The 24,586-nt window shown below is 41.9% G+C and overlaps 1 protein-coding gene across 8 annotated transcripts in view; it reads right to left on the minus strand.

The window, feature by feature from the left end:
• Positions 1 to 24,586, minus strand: part of AOPEP (aminopeptidase O (putative)) — a 193,287-nt gene that overhangs the window by 63,904 nt on the left and 104,797 nt on the right. For 6 of the 8 annotated variants that reach the window (XM_082241560.1, XM_082241558.1, XM_082241559.1 and 3 more), the window contains 2 exons: positions 21,241 to 21,303; positions 20,463 to 20,546 (listed from right to left, as the gene is read on the minus strand). The exons of 1 other annotated variant lie outside the window; for it this stretch is intronic. In XM_082241560.1, coding sequence (XP_082097686.1) covers positions 20,463 to 20,546; positions 21,241 to 21,303 — 147 coding nt within the window. The remainder of the gene's footprint in view (positions 1 to 20,462; positions 20,547 to 21,240; positions 21,304 to 24,586) is intronic. One more of the 8 variants, XM_082241562.1, reaches the window with a different exon arrangement.

Consider the following 24,586-nt stretch of genomic DNA (forward strand, 5'->3'; position numbering starts at 1 on the left):
TAGAAGAAATGTATGGGGAATATTTGGAACCTGATCAGACAGAGGTACAGTTGGTCAGCAATTCCTAGGTCCAGGAGTTGGGAAGATAACCTGTTCTGGACAGAAGCTTACAAATGTAGTGAAAACTATGCCTTACAAAGGAGGAATAATATACAGTGGTACCTTGGGTTACAGACGCTTCAGGTTACAGAGTCCGCTAACCCAGAAGTAGTACCTTGGGTTAAGAACTTTGCTTCAGGATGAGAACAGAAATTGCGTGGCAGCAGCGGGAGGCCCCATTAGCTAAAGTGGTACCTCAGGCTAAGAAGAGTTTCAGGTTAAGAATGGACCTCCCGAACTAATTAAGTTCTTAACCCGAGGTAGCACTGTATTGGTCCAAGAAGCAATGAACAGATCAGGCCTCAGAAGTAACCATAGCTCAGTAGCAGAACATGTGCACTGCATGCCAAAGGCTCAATACTGGCATTACCTGTTAAAAGGATCAGGAAGCAGGAGAGCTGCTAGTTGTCAGGATAAACAATACTAGGTTAGTATTGTCCTGGCCAAATAGTCTGATCTAGTAAAAGGCAACTTCCAACGCACCAGTAGCTAGCTAACTAGCTTCAAAACATCCCAAAAATCTGAATCCAGTTACATACCAAAAACAATTATTAATAGGAAACACAGATTAATCAAGATACTTGACAATGTGGAATAAAGGACTCTCCACTGAAATGCCTTTATAAAACAGAAATATAGCAGGCACACCACTCATGTGGAAAACCTGCACAAAGCCCATCAAGAGAAACAAGGAAAGAACAGTGCTTTAAGGAAACACTTTCTCTAAATTGAAATATCATTCTCTCAACAGATTACCTTTTGGATCTGCTTGAAAGAAAGTATGTAACATCTGAAATAGACAGAATAATGGTGCACACAAAACTATGTGTGTGTCTGGCAGACAGATGTTTGATCATGAGTTTGTCATATCTTTTTTATTAGTATAGACTGCTTTAGTACCAGAGATTTTGAAGGGGGTATGTTTTAACCTTTTCTTTCGGAGAACTTGGAGAAATCTGTAAGAGGTAACCATTTCAATGGGCTTGCACAGCATCATAGTGGTCTGTCAAACAAGAAGATAAATGCCCTCACCTTCTCAGTGTTCTTCCATGCTAAAAGTGCCCAAGCTGAGAAGCAGCTATTACCATCATAGCTGGACTTGCTGTAGGTCTGAGTTTGGCCTCCTCACACCAACACTTTGTGTTGCATTTTAATTGACATTTGTGCTGGTTTTTAACTGTTGTGTGCTATATTGCTTGTCTGATCACAGGGTAAAAATGTAATACATAGGTATATACATCTAAATATCTAAATTATGTGTTGTATTGCAGCAGCATTTAATCAAGCTATAAATATATAATTAGTTTTATAATTGGGATTAATTTCCACCTCTTAAAAATGAAATACAAGAAAAAACCAAACCGCTACTTCAGCTCAGATATGGGATAGTTTTGAGCCCTGGGTGCACCTTTTGTGCAATTATTCAGAGATTAGTGTTTCTCTTCCAACTTTTTCCCTTTAGGCACTCACATACACAATCTCATCAGAGATCTCATCAGAGAACAGCAATAGTTGGTTCTCTGCAAATGAAAAAACTAACCAGTGTAACACAATATCCCAGACATGAATGGGTCTTTCCATACGGAGCAACAACTTTCCCTAAGTTCATGTTAATGATTAGGGTACTTTACTGAAAAACAGCTTTAAGATCATTACTGTTTTCCAGGATGCAAGATCATTGTCACCCCAGATTCACCTTCTCCCATGGCCAGGAAATCATATGCCTCACCTCTGCTCTTTGCAAATAAATTAAGCTTATTAGCATGACTTGGTAGAGGCGCAAAGTCTACAGGAGAACAAAGGAGTAGCAAGTAAGAAGAAAACTAAGATATGGTGTTTGCTTCAGTGTTCAGGGTTTCATTCCAACAGCATTACCTCTGTTGATAAGTCTCTGCATCTATAGGTTTCAGGCTGTGTGGTTTCAGTGGTAAGGGAGGATGCTAGTTTCAAGGCCAAGTTTTTTGGGAAATGCTTGCTCATAGTTTCTCTGTTAAATGTGATGCTGGCTCATCTGACAAGAGTAATTGGAAGGAGGACAAGTGGGAAACCTCTAGCGCACAAGTCAAATTAGGCCCGCCAAACCTGCTCACTTGGCTCACAAGGCCATTTTGACCAAGTCACACCCACTGGCCCTTCACCTAACAATATATATATTATATGATGTCAGGTGTGTGGCAGGTAAATACGTGGCTGGCCAAATTGGGGTTGCAGGTACTGCAGATCAGCAGCAGCTGCAAAACCTGTGCACAATGCTAGCAAGCACCAACAGTTAGCTGGAGGTTTTCACTGCCCTGTACACAAAGCACCAAGAATCAGCTGACCATTAAGGCTGACGTATACGTGATACATGGGTGACCACATGGGTGGCGCTGTGGTCTAAACCACTGAGCCTGGGGCTTGCCGATCAGAAAGTCAGCAGTTCGAATCGGCGTGGCGGGGTGAGCTCCCGTTGCTTGGTCCCAGCTCCTGCCCAACTAGCGGTTCAAAAGCATGTCAAAGTGCAAGTAGATAAATAGGCACCACTCTGGCGGGAAGGTAAACGGCATTTCCATGCGCTGCTCTGGTTTCGCCATAAGTGGCTTAGTCATGCTGGCCACATGACCTGGAAAAACTGTCTGCAGACAAATGTCAGCTCCCTTGGCCAGTAAAGCGAGATGAGCGCCACAACCCCAGAGTCGTTCACGACCGGACTTAACTGCCAGGGGTCTTTTACCCTTTTTTATCACTGTTCACAGAACCCCTGACAATCAGATGGTCATCAGGGGTTGCATTGTTTTGTAGATGATGCTTAGCTTACTGGTGTGGCTTCCATGCACTGAACTATGCCATAACATGTCACCAGATGTCAAAGTGATGTCAAAGTGACTGCCCGATGGATAGCTGTAAAATGTGGCCTATTTGGGATGGAGAAGATAAACACTCCAGCCTTATTAAATGTGTTTAGAATTACAAACTTATTTCTTTTTCCTAGTAGAAACACAACCATTGATATTTTTTTTACTCTTCAGGGCTATATTTAACTGTGCAAATTCTCTGAACTCAGAATTGCAGAATCCTAGACCAGTAAAAATTTGATTACCTTGCCCAAGGACTCCAGTACCTCTTTATACAGTGGTACCTCGGGTTAAGTACTTAATTCGTTCCGGAGGTCCGTTCTTAACCTGAAACTGTTCTTAACCTGAAGACCACTTTAACTAATGGGGCCTCCCACTGCTGCCACGCCACCACTGTGCGATTTCTGTTCTCATCCTGAAGCAAAGTTCTTAACCTGAGGTGCTATTTCTGGGTTAGAGGAGTCTGTAACCTGAAGCGTATGTAACCCGAGGTACCACTGTATATTTCTTTATTTATTTCTCCAGTAGTTGCAGCAATTTAAATAGCACTAAGTTGATTTAACAGGCCTCTGAATCACACTGTGCCCTTTGCATTCAAAATACTGTGCTTTTCAAAAGTTCACATTTAGCCGTTGCATACAATATCACAGTGCACTTTCATTTTTCCAGCACTGACTGTTTTCAGCCTAAAACCATTCTTCTTATGGTTTTAAAATGTGCAGGCACAAAGAAAGAACTGACCTCTTCAATTCAGAGGGTAAGAAAGTTTGACTCTTTCTTCAGCCCAGCCTTTTCTATTTCTTGTAAATGCTTCCAGAAACACTGCCAGAGATTTTAAACAAGACATGAAACATTAGCACCTGAGGACACCTATTCCATAATCCACAAGAAAACATTTGAACAGCAGTCAATATGAAGGTGCAAAGGAGCACTATACTAGGTCTAGTCACTGGAACTAGAAATTCATTTTAGAAATTAGTTTCATATACTGTATGCCCTAGTTTGTTGTTGCTTGGTGTTATTTTCCAGCATTTCCTTGCTTCTGTCAATATAATTCCTTCTTTATTCATTACTGAATGTTCATTTAGAAAAATCTACAGAACAATCCAAAACCTCAGGCGAGAGCAGCTGGGCAGAACTTAAAACTGGATCCACCGCTACATTCAAAGTCCCGCTGATCACACCACGCAGAGCAAAAGGGGGCTGTTTTAGGCATTTTTGTGGCACCATCTTCAGGCTGGTGCAGCAGAAGGCCCTTGTCTGAGAAATGGGCAAGCTTAGAATCCAGCAGATTCATTGCCAGGAGTGTTCCACCTGAGCCCTACCCCTGCAATGTCCTGTTTTGAGTCCCACAGGCATGGCCAAACTTGGCCCTCCAGCTGTTTGGGGACTCCAACTCCCATCAACCCTACCTAACAGGACCAGTGGTAAGGGATGGTGGGAATTGTAGTCCCCAAACAGCTTGAGGGCCAAGTTTGGCCATGCCTGCCTTAGGATAACTACCATTGGCAGGAACACCTCTGCCTGTAGCAGACACTCTGCTGTAGTTTCAGTGGGTGGAGCAGGAGCTTTTGCTTCCATCTAACCCCCAGAGTCATCCGTGACTGGACCTAATGGTCAGGGGTCCTTTTTAAGCAGAGGAGGAACACCTCTATCTCAGCAGTACCAACTGGGAGTTAGGATTGCTCTAGTGACCTCTTTTTACACTCTCAGCATTGCCAGGCTGTGCTAAATGCCAAAATATACTTTAACTTTCAAATACTTCTCCAATTTGGATGCTATTTTATTTATAGCAATTGATTTCTTTCAAACAAAGAGAGAGAGAAGCTGCTGCATACATCATTTAGAGGCAGAACAGACAGTAAACACAAACACAAGCTCTGTTTCTTACCAGGTTTCTTGCAACTAGAATTATTTGCTAGAAACAAGCAAAATGTCACACAAAAAGGGAGTTGCATGTAAGATCGAACGATGCTCTACTACACCCTTTACCCCAGCCAAGCTTCCTGGAGTCAGTCAGTCTGTCTCATCTGCAGTCATACAATAGACAGAGATTGTGAACACAAATTGTTCTGTAAGTTGAAATGTCAGTGCAGTCTGTCCCAGTCTTAAGGCTACAGGCACTTCTGCTTTAGGGAAGACTTTAAGAAAGCATATTTTAAACAGCACTACTTGTATCAGGCAGTGAAAATACAACTTCAACATACTGAAGTTGTTAGAGGAGTATAAACTATTCATTCAAACATTAATTTAGTTTAGATCCTCAGTGTCAGCAATACTGAGCCATTCTAGGCAAGCTCACTGCAACATTTCTTCAACTTTTGTGATCAATTTCTTATGCCTCTGAAATGGAGGCAATGTGGTAACAACCGTATGAAATGTCCATGTGAAATCAATCATGTGAAATTCAATCATTTCAAATAAAGTGAATATTTTTGAAAAGCCTACAAAGGCAGGTTCATTGTTATGTTATTCACATGATAACGGCAATTTCCACTTCGTAAGCTTACTAAGTGAAATTACTAGAACGGTTGCCATGTGCTTAGTCCCCATGTGATCACTACCTCTTAAGCACATTAGGAAATTAATTGCTCAGAAACAACACACAAGTGGGTAGCCAATGCCATGTGCAATAGACACCACTTAAAGTGGTTAACTCGTTAACACATTCTTAGAAATGCCCTGTTTCAAATAATATATGTTTTGCCTTTTACATCAAAAGAGAAAGCTACGGTATGTTTTTGATTTTTTAAAAAAATTACATCCAAATGTTTAACTGCTCACAACCATTTTTTTAAATTTTCTGAATGCAGAAGTATCCGTATATGTGTTATAAAATAAAGCCCTCTTCAGATATTTAGTACGGGACGAGGCTCTCATCCATGGGTGGACTGCCCCCAGCCCCAGCCCTGCCTTCTGTACCATACCCTGGGCCAACTTGTAATCAGCTTCAGAGTTAATGGTCCCTATGTCGGGTATCTGCATGGATACACGTTCCCACTGAAGGAGCCTTACGGAGAGGGGCTGGTACTTGGGACAGCATCTAGGGCAGTGATGGCGAACCGCCTAGAGACCCAGTGCCCAAACTGCAACCCAAAACCCACTTATTGGTCGTAAAGTGCCACCATGGCAATTTAACCTGAATACAGTGGTACCTCGGGTTAAGAACTTAATTCGTTCTGGAGGTCCGTTCATAACCTGAAACTGTTCTTAACCTGAGGTACCACTTTAGCTAATGGGGCCTCAAGCCGCCGCTGCGCAACTTCTGTTCTCATCCTGAAGCAAAGTTCTTAACCTGAGGTACTATTTCTGGGTTAGCGGAGTCTGTAACCTGAAGCATCTGTAACCTGAGGTACCACTGTACTGAGGTTTGAGTTTAGAATAAACAACTCATACATGCATGGAGCATGAGGAGCAGTTCGTGTGATACGCTCACCTGGCTCAGTCAAGGGGCGCAGAATGGAGCGGGAGCAACTGGGCTGGGCAGAGGTGCGGGTGATGTGAGAAATGTCCTCAGGCACGCATGGCGAGGGGGAGGGGAGCAGCCTGGCCCTGCATAGGGGGACAGTGCTTTCTAGTACAGTGGTACCTCGGGTTAGAGACACTTCAGGTTACAGACTCCCCTAACCCAGAAATAGTACCTTGGGTTAAGAACTTTGCTTCAGGATGAGAACAGAAATCACGCGGCGGCGGCGGGAGGCCCCATTAGCTAAAGTGGTACTTCAAGTTAAGAACGGACCTCTGGAACGACTTAAGTTCTTAACCCGAGGTACCACTGTAATGAACTCTGGCAAACTCTGTGCTAGGGCAACGATGTGCGTGCCCACAGAGAGGGCTCTGAGTGCCCTCTCTGGTACGTGTGCCATAGGTTCACCACCAGTGACCTAGGGAAAAGGGTTAGCTTACTCATATATAAGTGGGCAGGAGAATGGTTTCATACTGATACACTTCCAACCAACTAGTTTCAGTACTAGGAAGTGAGAAGTGTCAGAAGAACAAAGCAGAAAGCTTTATACTCCTATGAAAAAGACCAATGCACGGACCCTTCTGGAGCCCCCGAGAACTGCCCAGAAGCACTGGGTGCTGACACTGGCCATGTTGGTAGTACACCAAGACTACACAGGTCAGTTCTGAATCAGGTATGGGGAAAATTGGGCATGCTCACATGACTAGGACGGAAGGGAGATATGAACGAGAAATGAACGAGAGCACTTGAATCCTGAATTCACACCAACTGTAGAGAAGTAGGGAAGGGATAACAGGACTGATGGATAGGAATACATTGATTCCTCCCATCCTCTGCACAACACAAAGCTGTAATAAACATATTAAAAGCGGGGACAGAAGAGAATACTGTCCACTAATTTAAAATGTGGCCTAATGGTTACATTAACAGAACATAAAAAACCAAACATCAACTATGTACTTTTTTCAATGTCTTTGTCTCTATGTTAAAAAAAAACAATTCGTTAGAAAGCTCAAACAAGAGATGAAAGATGGGGTTTAACTATTTCCAGTAAGTGTGACCTTGGCTAAAATGATATTAGAAATCCTTATTTTGGAATAAAATGCCTTTAGCACATTCCACACACAAAAGCTTTTCTCATCTGGCTACATTTCAGACACCCATCCACTACACAACCCCCCACAAAAGCACATGGGAATGTTTTGCATCACAGTTGCTTGCTCCATCAGTCACATGCTGCACAAAAACTTCAAATGATTCTTGCCTCGTAACCATGCCTAATTTAATATGAAAGCCAGAATTTCTGCTCAAACTCTTAGAGACACTCAGCTGGATTACTGTATGATTTTTGCCAATACTTTCAAAAAGGGACAGTGCTGGGAGGGGGGGGGTCCACTCTAGTCCATTCCCATTGTTCCAACTAAGCCAAGATGGTAATAAATTCAACGAACTGGAAAAAGGCCACACTCGCTACACTAGCTTCTAAACTATTAGGGGTAGCCTTGTAAGGGCATATTTAGCATTACACACATTCTCTCTCTCTCTCTCTCTCTCTCTCCCCCCCCCATCACACACACACACACACACACACACAGAGAGAGAGAGAGAGAGAGAGAGAGAGAGAGGGAGGGGGAGTCTTCAGATCTCCTGGAATCAGCCAGCAATGCAACATACGCAACCTGCCAAAATGCTTCTTACCTGTAACTTGAGGCACATGGCTTTAATGCCCTACTTTCTTCATAAAGCCAATAAAGCAAGCACTTTTAACACCAAGACAACAGGTGTCTTCCTAGTGGAGTTTGTACGGATGCAAAGCTTTGCTTTATTTTCCACCCCCCACATCTCTCTAAGCCAACACATAAGAAGAGTTGGAGCTTAAAACTATTTTTTGTTCCACTAGCTATTGGGAACTCTTAATTTCAACCTTATTTGTGTTTTCCACAATGTGGTGTGCAAGTAATCATGTTAAGGAAATCAGCTACACTCGCTTGTCCAACCAGGATTGTCTTTCTAGTCTTGTCTCCTAGCATAAATGAACTGGTTGAGATTTGATTTCCATATGAATGGGGCTAAATCCATTTAATAAATCAGACACGAGAATCCCCTATGTTTGCCTGCAGAGAGAACAAGAACAGCTTCTCGCAACTTTCAGTCAGCTGGATTTAGGAGTTTATATCACAAGCATACAATCACTCAGTATCATTTTAGCCAATAAGTGAATCAATGCGTGAAACACCTCCATTAAAAAATGTTGTATGCTGAAGAGTTTGCAAACTGTCTGTAGTGCCCAAATGGCTGTCTTCACACATGTGTATTTTTGGTTTCTATGGAAGCCGCCCAGAGTGGCTGGGGTACATATAATAAATTATTATTATTATTATCTGACGAGGGCATTTGAGTTGGTTTGATAACCCAAAAGCAAGATATTGAATTGCAGGTCAAACTACACATTACATTAAACACATAGTTGCCCTTAAGCTCAGGGTTTATAGCAGGCATGAGAGTTCCCTGGCATGGAGTGTTACAAAGTTTTTTATCTTTCCACTCCAGTGTGATCCCCATCAGAATTGTCCCCATGCCTACTATTACATTAAGTGGGAACCTGCCATTCCCCCACCAAATAGCAGGTGTGGGGAGCTCAATTCAGATCAAGAGTGCAGTGAGTACAGGAGACTAAAGTCCTCTTTCCCCTCATGCTAGGGGCCCGATCCAAATCACAGCCCCCTATTTGCAAAAGAAAAATCCTGTACTTAAACGTAATGAGTAACGTAATGTCTAGCTTGCCCTGAGCTTGATAAAGAATGCCGTTCCACTAATGAGATGTTTACTAAAGACCCACACATTTTGCTTTCAAGGCCATTATTTTCTCTACAATAAAGTTACCTCAGTAAACACAGATCTTGCCCATAAAAGATAATCTAATGCACAAATCTATTACACCAGACGTGAATTTGAGGGAGGGGGGAAGATAAAAGTACAGATCCAGGACGGAGCAGTAATTGAATGTAAACAAGGAAGGAAGGAACTGTTTCTGATCTTCCTGATTCAAGCAGAAAGGGTTGCAACAAAGCAACCTCAGGAGTTTTGCTTTATGTGGGATTCTGACATCAGTCAAGAGACAGAGAGAGCTAAATGCTTTTCAGCTTCCCAGTAAGTGAGAAAATCAAAATGGATATATATTTTTAAAGAAAATCTAATAAATAATTGTAAGAATGCTCCCTGATCTGCAATAGACAAGAGGCGACAAATGAAAAGACAATCTACTTTCAATCACTGGAACAGCACCATCTCTATTTTAAAAGAACACTTCAAACAAATTTCTACGTGGGATGTTTGCAGGCAATAACTGATGTACAAGATACGCAACAGAACTTGGAAGTCCAAAATATGTTTTCGTCATCACCCTTTCACCCTCCCTTCCCAGGGGAAGAAAAACCACAATGTGGGAAAGTTTAACAGTGTTACCCAATACTACATAGAATTAATATTACAGTGGTGCCTCGCAAGACGAAAAGAATCCATTCTGTGATTCTCTTCGTCTAGCGGTTTTTTCGTCTTGCGAAGCAAGCCCATTGACGGATAAGCGCTATTAGCGGCTTATCTGCTGATCTAAGCTTAGCGGCTTAGAAAAGGGGGGGGGGAACCAGCAGGAACTCGCAAGACATTGTTGTCTTGCGAAGCAAGCCCATAGGAAATTTGTTTTGCGAAGCACCTCCAAAACGGAAAACTCTTTCCGCGAGTTTTCCGTCTTGCGAGGCATTCGTCTTGCGAGGCACCACAGTATTTATGATAAAAGGGATATAATGCAGCAAACATAAGCAATGTAAGTTTGATGATCGGATAAGCCATATATATCCTACTGATGTTTTAATTAATGAATCATTCCAACTTATGGATTCTAAACACAAAACAGCTGGGAATGGTAAACTGGCAGAGATTGCGCTGAAGTAATGAAGAAGAAGAAGAAGAAGAAGAAGAAGAAGAAGAAGAAGAAGAGTAGGAGGAGTAGGAGGAGGAGTTGGAGTTTGGATTTGATATCCCTCCTTTCACTCCTCTTAAGGAGTCTCAAAGCGGCTAACATTCTCCTTTCCCTTCCTCCCCCACAACAAACACTCTGTGAGGTGAGTGAGGCTGAGACTTCAGAGAAGTGTGACTGGCCCAAGGTCACCCAGCAGCTGCATGTGGAGGAGCGGAGACGCGAACCCGGTTCCCCAGATTATGAGACTACTGCTCTTAACCACTACACCACACTGGCTCTAACCACTAAACACCACAATGGCAGCAGGGCTGACAACTGAGGAAGGGGAGATATGAGTTGGACCCAGGTGGACCCACTTCCACTTCCACAGCCCAAAAAGGAAGAAGATAAACAGCAAGAAATGCATGTTTTCTTTTATGGATATGAGATATTCCTGCTCAAGTTAAGATATGGGTGAGCTCCCGTTGCTCGGTCCCTGCTCCTGCCAACCTAGCAGTTTGAAAGCACGTCAAGTGCAAGTAGATAAATAGGTACTGCTCCGGCGGGAAGGTAACGACGTTTCTGTGTGCTGCTCTGGTTTGCCAGAAGTGGCTTAGTCATGCTGGCCACATGACCCGGAAGCTGTACGCTGACTCCCTTGGCCAATAAAGCAAGATGAGTGCTGCAACCCCAGAGTCATCTGCGACTGGACCTAACAGCCAGGGGTCCCTAGTTAACTAGTTCCATTAACACAGGAATATGGTGTCACATGGCAACAACTGGGAAAGGAGTTTATGCAGGGAATGTTTATACTGCAAACGGGTCATTCAAATCCAGTTTTTATGTGTATGTGATTGGCATTCTGCTCAGATAGTCATTGTTATTCAGGCATTTGCTATCCTCACCACTGATGTACTGTGGAGATCCTGAAAGAACAATTCCTCTGAAGCCGGTTGTTAAATTTCAGTAGAAATAGGAACCCTTGCATTGTTTGGGCCATCAGAAACAAAAGGGCTAGGTTGTGGTGACAGACCACACACATAAAAAACTGAGATCCAGCACCGAGGGCCTTCTGGCGATTCCCTCATTGCAAGAAGTAAGGTTACAGGGAACCAAGCAGAGGGCCTTCTCGGTAGTGGCGCCTGCCCTGTGGAACGCCCTCCCAGCAGATGTCAAGGCAATAAATAACTATTTTACTTTTAAAAGACAACTGAAGGCAGCCCTCTTTAGGGAGGTTTTTAATGTCTAATGCTGTATTGTTTTTAATATTCAGTTGGAAGCCGCCCAGAGTGGCTGGGGAAACCCAGCCAGATGGGCGGGGTATAAATAATAAATTATTATTATTAATTAATTATTATTATTATTATTATTATTATTATTATTATTATTATTATTATTATTATTATCCACCAAAACAAATGCACTAATGAGCTTTCACACCAGTGTGACTGTGGATGTAAAATAGCTTAACAGATTTTCCATGGAATGGGTAAACTGAAATTCAATGGAGAAAAAGTACAGTGGTGCCTCGCAAGACGAAAAGAATCCGTTCCGTGACTCTCTTCGTCTAGCGGTTTTTTCGTCTTGCGAAGCAAGCCCATTGACGGATTAGAGGATTAGCGCTATTAGCGGCTTTTAGCGGCTTATCAGCTTATCGGATCAGCTGATAAGCGGCTTAGAAAAAGGGGGGGAGGAAAAAAACCCCGCAGGAACTCGCAAGACATTTTCGTCTTGCGAAGCAAGCCCATAGGAGATTCGTCTTGCGAAGCACCTCCAAAACGGAAAACTCTTTCGTCTAGCGAGTTTTCCGTCTTGCGAGGCATTCGTCTTGCGGGGCACCACTGTACAGGCTAGCATTTTGAAAACATGTGGACCATGTAGAAAGGCTTCTAAGCAGAAGCAGCAAGGCTTCCACAACAACGTATTTCTGGAAGCACTCTCCTTCAGCATGGGCTTGCCAGGGTACTTTTCAAGAACACCTTCTTAAATTTGAGTTGGGGGTAACCATCACAGGCCACAGTCATGGTTTTATAGTCAGACTTAATTCAAGACAGCATGGAAGGAAGGACAACAAAAGGTAGCATATTGGCTTCCAGGAGAGTGTGACACTTTTATTTTAACAGAGTATAGCGCTAAGTTACCCTATTTTTAACCAGTCTCCTTTCTCCAAAAATTGCCATTCGACCTTTGCCCTTATCATCTATTCTCTTGATAGCATCTATTTTGGTTTCAATTTGGCACTATTCCTTAGAGCAAGGATGGAGACCCTTGTGGCTCTCCAGATACTGTTGAACTTCAACTTTCATCAGGCCCAGTCAACAGGGCCAATGGGCTGGAGTGATAGCAGGTGTAGTCCAATAACATTACCCATCTCTGCCTTAAAGGGAAAACTTTGATTTTTTCACTGACCTAAACGTCTTCATACCCAGAAGCAGATAAATCTCCTAAGAACTGGTGTATGGATTCAGGAAAGTGTCCAGGTTTTACATGAAAACTATGGATGATTCCAAACTAAGGCTTTGTTCTCACTGTAAGCTTTCTAATGTCCTATGTTTCAGCAGGTACCTGTGATCAATTTTCATTCGCTTTTTAGTGGAAATTCAACATCAAGATAGCGTGGAAGTATCAGTAGAAATTAATCTTAAGCTACTCTTCCTAAAGTGCCATTTGGTTAAAAGTGGAATACAACTAAATAAAAGACTTAAGGAGTTACTGTTATTGTTGTTATTGTTGTTGTTGTTGCTGCTGCTGCTGTGTTGTTGTTACAAAAATTAGGAAGCATGAATACAGCTCATAACACTGAGCTTGCCTCCAGACACTGGATGGACATAATTTGCACACTATCATAGCAGTCCTGTTGAAGTAAGTTCAAAGGCGTTGTAATGGATGAGACGTGAACATCAGCCATAAAGCCTGGGTCCTCAAGACCACAGGCACCATGTTGCCCTGAACCAGCGGTTCTCAACTTGTGGGTCCTCAGATGTTGTTGGACTAGAACTCCCATCATCCCTGAGCTCTGGCCTTGCTAGCTAGGGGTGATGGGAGTTGTAGTTCAACAACATCTGGGGACCCCCAGGTTGAGAAAGGCTGCCCTGAACTCATACTGTCTTGCTAAGACAGGAAGAATCATACTTAATCTAAAATTCTGGAATAGCCTCAGTACTGGCAAACCTACCTACAGAATGGCCTGCAATGTCCTACTCATGGCTGGGCTGAATTAATTTCCCACTGCTAGCAGCACATTCTCTCACCTTTGCAGCTTATAGGACCAATTAAAGACCTCTGCAGAGGCCATGTGTGGTTCTTTCCCAGTCCTGGCATCTTCTCTATTTTTCTCCACTTACTTGAAACTCTACACCAGCCTAAGGGGGAGCAACATCTCAGAAGTTTTATAAAGAACAAATGTGCTTCTAGACTTAAAGGTATTACCCTAAACTAGGTCTCCTAGAACAGCTATTTGCATATATGAAACATACTCATATGTAATAGTATTAAGGCACAATCATGCATAAGATTAATAGTTTTTCATGTTCTTATATAAATGTAACTCATTAAAATGTCTCCAAAGAGAGGAACCACCAAATAAAAAGGATGTACTGTAGCAGTGAGGCTAATTTTTCCTTCAAATAAAAGACACAACACTTCTGTTGTCTTTATTTCTTTGGAAAACTTGTGTTTTGCATTAGGTGGCCTTAATCTTTCACTTTGCAGGAGGGAAATGGCTGCTGGCAATGAACCACACTAATTAAGTGATGCAATTCTATGTAAACTTCAAGCTACTTCCAACACATGGCCATGGTGGTTTGTATTTTCTGAATTTAAAAAATGGCCATCTCAGATTTATGTGTTTATGTAGGTATGCACATACATGCATGTGGACATATAATAACTAAGTATTTCAATAATACCCCAAAGGGTGTTCAAAATTGTTTCGCTGATGATGCCATTAGGTGCAACATAAATTTGGGACTTGTTTTCTTAAGAGCTATAACCGTGCGATGTACCTTGAATTGCAACAGAAAGTCAGGTACAGTTAAAACGAAGTGAACCAAAAAACAACACCTACGTTTAATCTTATAGATCCATACATATTGTGAACCTGGTGTTAAGTCTTTTATTCATGTACACACTTATACAGCACCTTGTTCTTCCATATTCATTTCATCAGAGTAACTGTGAAGGAACCAAGGGCAACTCAGAACCAACCTACACACCACAGTGTGTGTAACACAGAACATGCCCCAAAGGGCTACAGCTTCAGAATACAGATGAGGAGATGCATCTTTGAATGCTTCTACTTGTCAAAATCTCTCTACCTATGGGAAGTTGCCATATCAGGAAGAAGAAGAAGAAGAAGAAGAAGAAGAAGAAGAAGAGGAGGAGGAGTTTGGATTTGATATCCCGCTTTATCACTACCCGAAGGAGTCTCAAAGTGGCTAACAATCTCCTTTCCCTTCCTCCCCCACAACAAACACTCTGTGAGGTGCGTGGGGCTGAGAGACTTCAAAGAAGTGTGACTAGCCCAGGGTCTCCCAGCAACTGCATGTGGAGGAGCGGGGATGCAAACCCAGTTCACCAGATTACAAGTCTACCGCTCTTAACCACTACACCACACGGGCTTTCTTTAGCCTTGACTTTTATCTGATCTGAAGTTTGTTGTTGTTAAGTAGAGGGGAAAGAAACTGCACTTAGCATGCCATGAAATGCATTCTGAACAGATACGGTGTCAAGATGACCAGAGGAATACCTATGGTCCCTTGCACCCTCGGTAAACAGCTGTATCAGCCCTCCAGAAACAAAACAGCTTATTGCAGCAATAGCCACATTAGAAATTGGTAATTTTATGAGGTCCAAAGACTTGAAGTAAGGGTGAAGTGAGGGCAAGGCGAGGAAGAAGGCAACAACAAAAAATGAATGCCTTTGTGCTGAGGTTTGAGAAGAACGGGAAACGTCTCCTGTATTTGCTCTTGCTGCGACAGCAGCAGCACATCACCACACACAAACACATCATACTTCATAGTCTGATAGCTGATTCTGCACAGGCACACACACATACAGGCCTGTGTCCCTGTCAAAGGCCCATTTCACCAACCCCTAGGTATGCCTCAGAAGATGACTATGCCATAGCTCTGAACTATGACTGAGATACCTGCTGGAAGCTTCTCCTCCAAGGGTTTCTGAACAGCTTTATTACATACTATAATTTTACTAATGAGCCAAAAACAGCGTGCTTTTCAAAACACAAACTACTGAATGCCAACACATTTAACCAGCATCACATGTATGCAATAAGTAGACTATTAGTCTAAAAAAAGAAATACCGCATTTACTCTAATCTAATGCTCACCTGTTTTGGCCAAATTACGTTGCAAAAATTAAGGTACACACTAGATTTGATGGTACATTTACGGTACATTTGCCAGCAAACACTTTTTTTGGTTTCAAGGTTCTGAAAGTTGAGATTTGCATTGGATTCAATGGCACATTAGACTCAAGTAAATATAGTATACCAAAATGCCACATAGATTAGATGTAAAATGCCTTAAGATCTACTGTGTTCAGTGCAGAATGCGGAGACTCTCTAACATGCAATATCTATCAAATATATAGCATATTACTTCTTCCTATTCTTTCTCTTTCATATTTCTACACACAGAGAAAATAACTTTTATTTTGTTAACCTTTTTAATATGATGGCTAATCACGTATCCCACTGTTCGTGAAGTCAAAGGACAACTAAATGCACGAATTAAGAAGTCCTCCATGTTCCAAACAGCTTTGTTGTTCTTTCAAGGGTCATTAATCTTATAATATACCCATTAGCCCTTTCCTAGAATGCTTTCCTTACATTCATTAATAACAGCTCTTTTGTACATGGGTAATTTATTTGACCGCTGAGGGTTTTAAATATATTTGTCAACCATTTATTTGATTTCAATTTTTGCTCCTCCCTTGGCATTTTTAGATTAGCTTTTTTTAAAAATGTACCTATTAATTTTATAAGCTGCCTCCTCAGCCTACACAGGCCCTCAGAGCTGTACCAGACTTTTCTCTATGACGAGTTGTGGAGAGAAATTTAAAGGGTGAAGGACAGAAGTAGCAGGCTATGTATGAAAAAAATTAAAGAGACAACAGGGAATGGGGAAGGGAACTAATAAGCAGAAACAGTGATACAGTGGTACCTCGGGTTACATACGCTTCAGGTTACAGACTCCGCTAACCCAGAAATATTGCTTCAGGTTAAGAACTTTGCTTCAGGATGAGAACAGAAATTGTGCTCCGGCGGCACGGCAGCAGCAGGAGGCCCCATTAGGTGAAGTGGTGCTTCAGGTTAAGAACAGTTTCAGGTTAAGTACGGACCTCCGGAATGAATTAAGTACTTAACCCGAGGTACCACTGTATTGGATTAGAGAAGTAAAAGCAAGGAAAAGGCACAACAAATATAAGAAAGTTTTTAAAAATAATGGGGGGGGGGAGTCAAATGAAATGGGAAAGTAAAAGGAGGGGAATTTAAGTAGTTAAGTGTGAGAGGTAAAAATAAGCAAAATCCTGGGGCAGGACTTTGAGTGGAATGAAGCATAAGGAAGCAAAATAAAGAGGTGTAAACAAGCTAATTATCCAAAAATTGTCTCTATTTACAGCAGTTCATTACATGGTTTTGCATCTACTTAGACAGACACTGCCAAATGGTTGATATCTTCAGGGCTTTGTTTTAAATCCAAAAGTGAACTTTGAGGGTTGAAAAGCATAATTTACCTAGTTGTTGCAAAACTATTTCCATAATGGAATACCTTTTGCTCCATGGAAAGAAAAGTTACCTGCCATAAAGAGGCTTCATGCTCAAGGCGCATCAGTGGCAACGTTGATTTCATGGTGTCTCACACAGGTTAGTACAGTGGTACCTCGGGTTACATATGCTTCAGGTTACATACGCTACAGGTTACAGACTCCGCTAACCCAGAAATAGTGCTTCAGGTTAAGAACAGAAATCGTGCTGCGGCAGCGTGGCAGCAGCAGGAGGCCCCATTAGCTAAAGTGATGCTTCAGGTTAAGAACAGTTTCAGGTTAAGTACGGGGGGCCTCTAGAACGAATTAAGTACTTAACCCGAGGTACCACTGTAACGGCAAAAGTAATGTGATTATGTTGTTGTGATTATAAAGGAACGACACATGATGGGGAGCGTTAAGTCAGAGAGAATACAAAGGACTTTCACAGCAAAAACGGCCAGCACTGTTCAGTCTTTCAGCTATATTTGTGTTGAGCCCATATTAACTGCTAATATCTTTTTTTGAATGCCCTGAATCTATTTTTATGACCTGCTTCTTGCCTGCACCCCCCACAAGAAATGACTGCCTTTACACACTATAAATCTGGAAGAGTTTTAAAGCAGCATGTGCCAGGGAGAGTGGGACCTTTATGACTGCGGCACCCAGCATGTGGAATTCCATATACGGGGAAATTAGTTTGTGTCTGAACTTTGCCAGTGTCCCATCACTGCCTGAAGACTTTCCCTTTCCAGTGAGCCTTTGATTTGTCTGCTACTTCATTTGTTTCACTTAGTCATGGCTCTTCTTTGAACATTAATTTTAATATTCTGTTGCCATTTTTCTTCTAATCCCCCCCCAAAAAACAACAACAATGGATTCTTTTTAGTGCTGGCCTTGTGTAGTGTAATGCTTTTTTAAAAACAAAACAAAACACAAACAAACAAATCCAAGAACTATTTTTGTCATCTCTGTTTTCAGGAGAGAAAAGCAGGATAAAAAATATTATATAAAGAAATAAAGATCATGCCGCATTGCCACCCAACAATAAGTTGAGAGAGCATACTCCTTAATCTCAGTGCTTGGGGTGTAATACAAATTATTCCATTTAAAAAAACCTATTTCAAGCAGTTGGCTTACAAAATGGCAACCAAATCACATGGAATACCTGAATGCCTTAGGTTGCAATTGTAATAATATCTACTGTGACTTAAGTCAAACGGAAGAAAGGGCCCTTTTTCTACATTAAGATGGTTTAGGATTGTCGCCTAAATGAAGCAGGAAGATTGTTCCTGGGTCTGAGTAGCAATGCACATCAGTTCTTAGAGTCTGCGAACTGTAGGTTCCAAAGTCACTTCAAGCATGCAAACATTAAAAACAGCAGCAGGTATTTGGTGTGAATTCCAGCATTCAAAAAAATCTGAACTTTTCATTTAATTTTCTTGTGACAAAGAAGAGCATATCCATTAGTCAACAGTGCGTTGAAGTATCACCTGTAACATTAATGATTCTGGAACTTGACGAAGCATTAGTTGCTTCTTGTTAGTATTCGCTGCAATAATTATAATATTTTACTAATTTTATCTGTACAAAAAATGCTCCAGTATCTTAGGAAACAAACTTGTTTACAGTGACAGCAGGCAGAAGCAACCTTCAGCTGAAGCAATTAAACCCCGCCTTGGAAATAAGAATCCATTTCTGCGTACATGCTAAATCTGTAATATCCTGGCAGACTGCAATTTAATATTAGCAAATTGCTTGAGAATCAGAGGATCATTCCCTCACATCTTTTATCACAAAAATGAAACTGAACTATAATCATCCATTTCCTCAGTTCTTCCATTGTCCATCTCCCACCACTACACCACAAGGAGCTGTACGATCCGCAAACATTTGTCGATTACAGTAATGCCCATACTAAGGCAATATAACCCAGGAGTTGGCAGCCATACTATCAGCAAGAACTTGGCTACAAAACCAGCAATGAATCATCAGGCTGCAAAGTAACACATTGCCTTTTTAATCCTTCCAAAATAATAAGGAAGAAAGGAAGAAAGAAAACCCAAAAGCCCTTTTCTAAAAGAGAAAAAATAGTTTTACAGAAGTTCTAGCGTGTTTCAACATTGGATTTTTACTACTAAGTGTTCTGAGAAGCAGTTTTGTTTTAAGGCATTCAACACACGACAAGATACTTACTCATCAATCTACACTGTACAACAATAGTCCAATTCACAAAACAGTTAAGTCACAGTCTTTGGCTTGGGTCCAAAAAACTAATGGCAGAAGGGGTGAGTAGGAAGTGTCTTTCTCGACCCTCCTTCCCTGGCAGCCTCCGCCCCCCTCCAAAAAACAGCTTCTCCTGAGGGTCAGAGAACCCTACAGAATGGGGTGAGTTGGGCCTTGGTGCAGGTGTCTGCAGAAGACATGGGGTTTGCTGAAAATCAGGCAGAGGCATATTCTGTGCGCAGAAAAATCAGCAAGACTTACGTGTAAATGTGTCTAGGAGGGGGCTGCCAGCTACTCTTATTTCAATGGCGCTTGGACTAAGGAGTAAATCCCACTAAAAGGTGGGGTTACGTCTGAGTAAAACATGCACAGGATTGTGCTGCAAACCACCTTAAATCCAAATATTTCAGCTTAACTAGTCATGGACTAGGCCATCCATAACTAATATCCTGGCAAACATATAGCACAACTCAACGTGTTTGTGGCAATACTATTTGCTGAAACAGGAAATGTTATTCAAACTAAACAATAGTAATAAAGTACCCACCAGGCAAAACTTTCATGCTTTCCTTAAACCCTTCCAAATTCTGAGTGTACAGTCTGCTAAGAACTGCTTACAATAGTTGTATTATTTTTATTTTTTAATATGGACTTACATAGAAGCAGGACGGGGTTGCACCAAACCTGTTGAACACCTTAAAGCTATACATGCAGCCACCAATAATTTATTTCTGTCTATTTTGAAACCTGCAATGTACCTATTTGCTATATTCTTCATTTCTGTATCTCTAAGACATCGACCAGACTTGTTCTCAAAGGCAGAAACACTTTATCTGGGTGTATAAAGAGCCCATAACAAATTACTGAGAAGGTGCTCATTTTCTCTAAAAACTATCTCAAACGCTCTCCATTCCACCAGGACAGCACAGTGAGTATGAATGCAGTGTATCAAACAGTATTCTATGGAAATCTTGCTAGACAAAATGATACTTCATCTAGCAAATGCTTACACAGACTTATGGTTTATGTTGTACTGTTTCCATATCGTTTAAAAGTTTCTGTCTTTCACTTCTTGGGTTATTATATAGAAGAGATGCCCGCTTGGAGCCCATACCTTTTGGAAACCAACTTCTTCGCATCCCCTTTTCCTTTTGCTGCTTTTTCTGGCTCTCTGGTTTACTTGAATCCATTTTACAACCTACGGGTCAAAATCATAGAGCTTTTCTTAAGAAGAGGCAACCTGAGTATGACTATTCAGCATGAGTAAGAAACTATAAACAGACTCAAGACACATTTTTCCATTGCTTCACCGGAAAAGGAAAAGAAGAGGAAAATGGAGGGAGGGGGGTGAAAAGCACTTTTCCAGTCTGCAATATCATGCTCTTGGATAATCCATTTAGTAATTTGTGCCTGGTCTAAAGGGATTCCACCCCCACCCCCCATCTTAATGTAGTAAATTGTGTGTTGCTCAAATGCAGACAAGAGCAGTAGCACTCTTACTCAAAACATAAAGAAAAGACCAGGCTATATCAAAACAGTTTGTTGTATAGCCACAAAATTCTAAGAGCATTCTAAAAACAAGTGCCCCTGACTTAATGGGACTTTCTTTCCAAGTAGCATCTATGGGTCTGGCTGCACTTTTTCAAAAAATTAAAAAATGCTGTCCATTTCTCACACCTCCAGCTTCACATAATAGAACCTATTATGTGAAGTATGCTAAGGCATACTTGTATTATCAGAGTTAATATAAAGGAACAGCAGTTTTTAAAGTGACGCTCTTCTTTATATAAATTGAAGGGAACATTACAGAGCAAAGACTCAAGGCAGGAACGGATAGGAAAAACAACAGTAAGCCTAGAAAACGCTGTTATTAACCAAAATAAGCGTGTTACCTCTTCGTTCACTTGCTGGGCTAGCCGACAATCCTGCCAAGCCTGACTCTCTTCCAGCAAAGGCTAGATGGGAAAGACAAATAGAGCGCAAGTTTACTGAGGTTTTCTAGGTGGCAGCTCGCTTGGGGGGTGCGATCCGCTCTCTCCTTGCCCCTCGCCTCCAAATTCCCCGAGATCGGATGCACAGATTCGTTTAGAAGGCTCCCAGATCTGGCGCAAAAACTTTCACCGCTCCGCTTCTTTATTTACCTCCGCGCAGCAAACCAAAAGAGCTCGGGGATCGGGCTAGTTAGTCCCTCTCACCTAGAGATTTCCCAAGTCCTAGCCTGGCCCACCTCTTTCTCCTTTCTTTTTCGCTACGAGGGAGAGGCGGGCGCGCAAGAAAGCACTACCTTGACTCGACCAGCAACTTCCCCGCGCTCCGTTTGGTGCGTCTTCCTCCAATTTGCACGCGCGGTTTGGGATCTGCTTGCGTTCGCCCTGGGCGCAGAATTCTCGCTTGGGTTAAGGGATGGCTATGGACGCCCCTTCCCGATTGCATACGCGGGCTGCAAAGAGCGAAGTGCCGCCGTGCCTCTTTTTGCAACGCAGCACAAGGGACCTCCTTAGGAAACGAAACACCTACGAGAGAAGGAGGGGACCCCCCCCTCCCGCTTCGTGTTCCAGCCTCCGAGATCAGAGGAGAGGAGGAGCTTGCCTTAAGGGTATACAGAGACCGATCGGCTTTGTTCAACCCGTCGCCAAAAGGTACGGGGGTGGGGGGGACTTACTCTCGAGCAGCTAGCTCGGCAATCGCGGCTCACGTCACTATTCAAATGTTATAGCGTCCGTCTGTCTGTCTCCTCTGCGCCCAGCTCCACTTGCCTTGCGTAAAACGTTCGGTTTGAAATCGTTCCCTGCCAGCAAACTGCCCACCCTCTTCCCTCCGAAGTTTCCCTAAAACTGCGTGCAGACGACAGGTTGTCGGATCTTGCACGCACACGAGGCTTGAGCAGAGTCAATGCGATCAGCCTGGAATACAATTGTGCGGTCCAGGCCGAACTACACAGAGAAATCCCCGAACAGTGAGCAAGCGCTGCCTTCGCCAGCTAACCAGGGGCAAATCTCTCTCTTTCAACTTCAGCTCTCCGCCCATAAAGGGAAAATACGGTTTCTCGCTTGAGCTCGGCTCAATTAATCTCACATTGTTGGAGAAAAATAACAATCATTTCCTGCTATAAAGTATACAGATAAATATGTTTCGGATACAAGCTGAAAATACAGATTGGAAAAAGAGAGGCTGCAGAAATAGAGGGAGGAGAGAAAAGCAAGAGCTACGTATTTCATATTATACTACTCAATTTTGTATTAGAATGCTTGTTGTAATGCGTTATTTGCCATCATCAGGCAGCTATTATCAGCCCTAATTCCAACCAGAAGTATTTTAACAAACTTTGTAACTTTCTTATTGTTGAAAATACATTGCAATGCAAATAATAATTCAAAACTCCCCACTCCAGATACCTCCTTGACCTCTGTGGAATCCAGAACTGTATCAGATGAATCCCATGGAGACTCTGAAGTGCATCTTAAAAGCAAGCATTAAGTTTGCTTTTTGCAACTGGAATCCTGCCATTTATATTAGTCATGGGCATTCCACAGCTGACTCCTCCATCAGGCCTCAGATCAGCAAAGCCAGTGCTTTGCTTTAAAGCTGCAACCCTATACTGTGCACACTTACTTGGGAGTAAATGCAACTGAACTTTGCATTACCAAGTAAACATGTCTAGACTCATGATACTCATGAAAACTCAAGGTTCTTTGCTTGCTAAACTGATGGCTTCAAGGAAAACTTCAAACCACTGGAAGTCACTGGCAACGAAGAGCTGGACTTTTTAAACTTCACATTTAGGGCTATGCTTTCATATTTTCCAGTTCTATGTGCAAAGAAGAACATAACTCTGGAGTAATTATATTTGACACACTTAAATTACATGTGCATTTATGAATTCCCTGAAAGGTCAAAAAAGAAATCTGTACTTCTGAAAAGTCAGACAAAGCAGACTTTCTCCTACATAGAATTCAGATGCATTTACAAACAGATGTCACAACATAAATGTATGTCAAATGAGAGCACACTAAATCTTGACCACCTCTTTAACTTTACTGCTTTTAGTTTTTAAAAAGATACTGTCCTGCCCTTTTCTTTATTACCACAATAACCTTTCAAGATCAAAAGCTTTAGATCAAAGCCAAGATCAAACTCCTTGCTTTAAATAGAAGCAACACTACCATGAAATATATTATTCAAAGAAGAATGACTTAATGGAGATATCACAGTAGAAAATCTTATTTCAGCTTTTTATTTTTACATATAATAGGATACAAGTAGTAACTGAAAGCTGCTACTTGTTAACGATTATGCCGTTTCATGGGCAGAGGCTAATAGGAAAAAAGGCAATAATCAAAGGAAAGGGTGTTGAAAAGCACATGTTTGGTACACGATCTACCAATGCTTTCAGGTCCAAAACAACAAAGAACCCATCATGAACTAAGTCCCACTTTGTATATTCTAGTTTGCTAGAGTGTTGCATTTGGATGCTGAAGAACCTTTCCACCATGAAGCTCACTGAGCAGATTTGAGCAAGCTAACCCAACCTCACTAACTGGAGGGTGCTCAAAATAAAAAAAATTTCCTTCCAGTAGCACCTTAAAGACCAACTAAGTTAGTTCTTGGTATGAGCTTTCGTGTGCCTGCACACTTCTTCAGATAAGAAGAACTAACTTAGTTGGTCTTTAAGGTGCTACTGGAAGGATTTTTTTTTTTATTTTGACTATGGCAGACCAACATGGCTACCTATCTGTAACTGGAGGGTGCTCTTTATACATATTTACCTGTGCTAAATGGAAACTACTTTTCTGATGTGGTCCACCTAAAATTGGTCTTAACCACTTAATTGGAATTCATGTGATTAGCCTCCACCCCTATAGTTTGGTCTTTTAATTATTACATTTGTACTCAAAACGCTTGTAGAAAAAGTAATTTTCGCACAGTTCACATAATGTGGCCCCAGAATCACTGATAAGCTTCATGAACAAGCAGTTTCCAGGTTTCCCTTATTCAGACAAATGCATCATGTTCAAAATAGGCAAATCAGTGGTGTGAATCACTTTCTATCTTAGAAATGCTACAGAAAAGTTACATACATTACTAATGTTAACATTTCTTTATTTAGTGCTAGGAACTGCTCAAAGGGCAGAAGTTATATGAGCATGCTTTGCGTGCAGAAGGTCCCAGGCTTTCCAGGTAGGACATGGAAAAACTGCATGCCAGAAACGGTCTCCATATAAGGCAGCTTCCCGTGGC

Source organism: Podarcis vaucheri, assembly GCF_965113315.1.
Source record: "Podarcis vaucheri genome assembly, chromosome: 11".
Lineage (NCBI taxonomy): Eukaryota > Metazoa > Chordata > Lepidosauria > Squamata > Lacertidae > Podarcis > Podarcis vaucheri.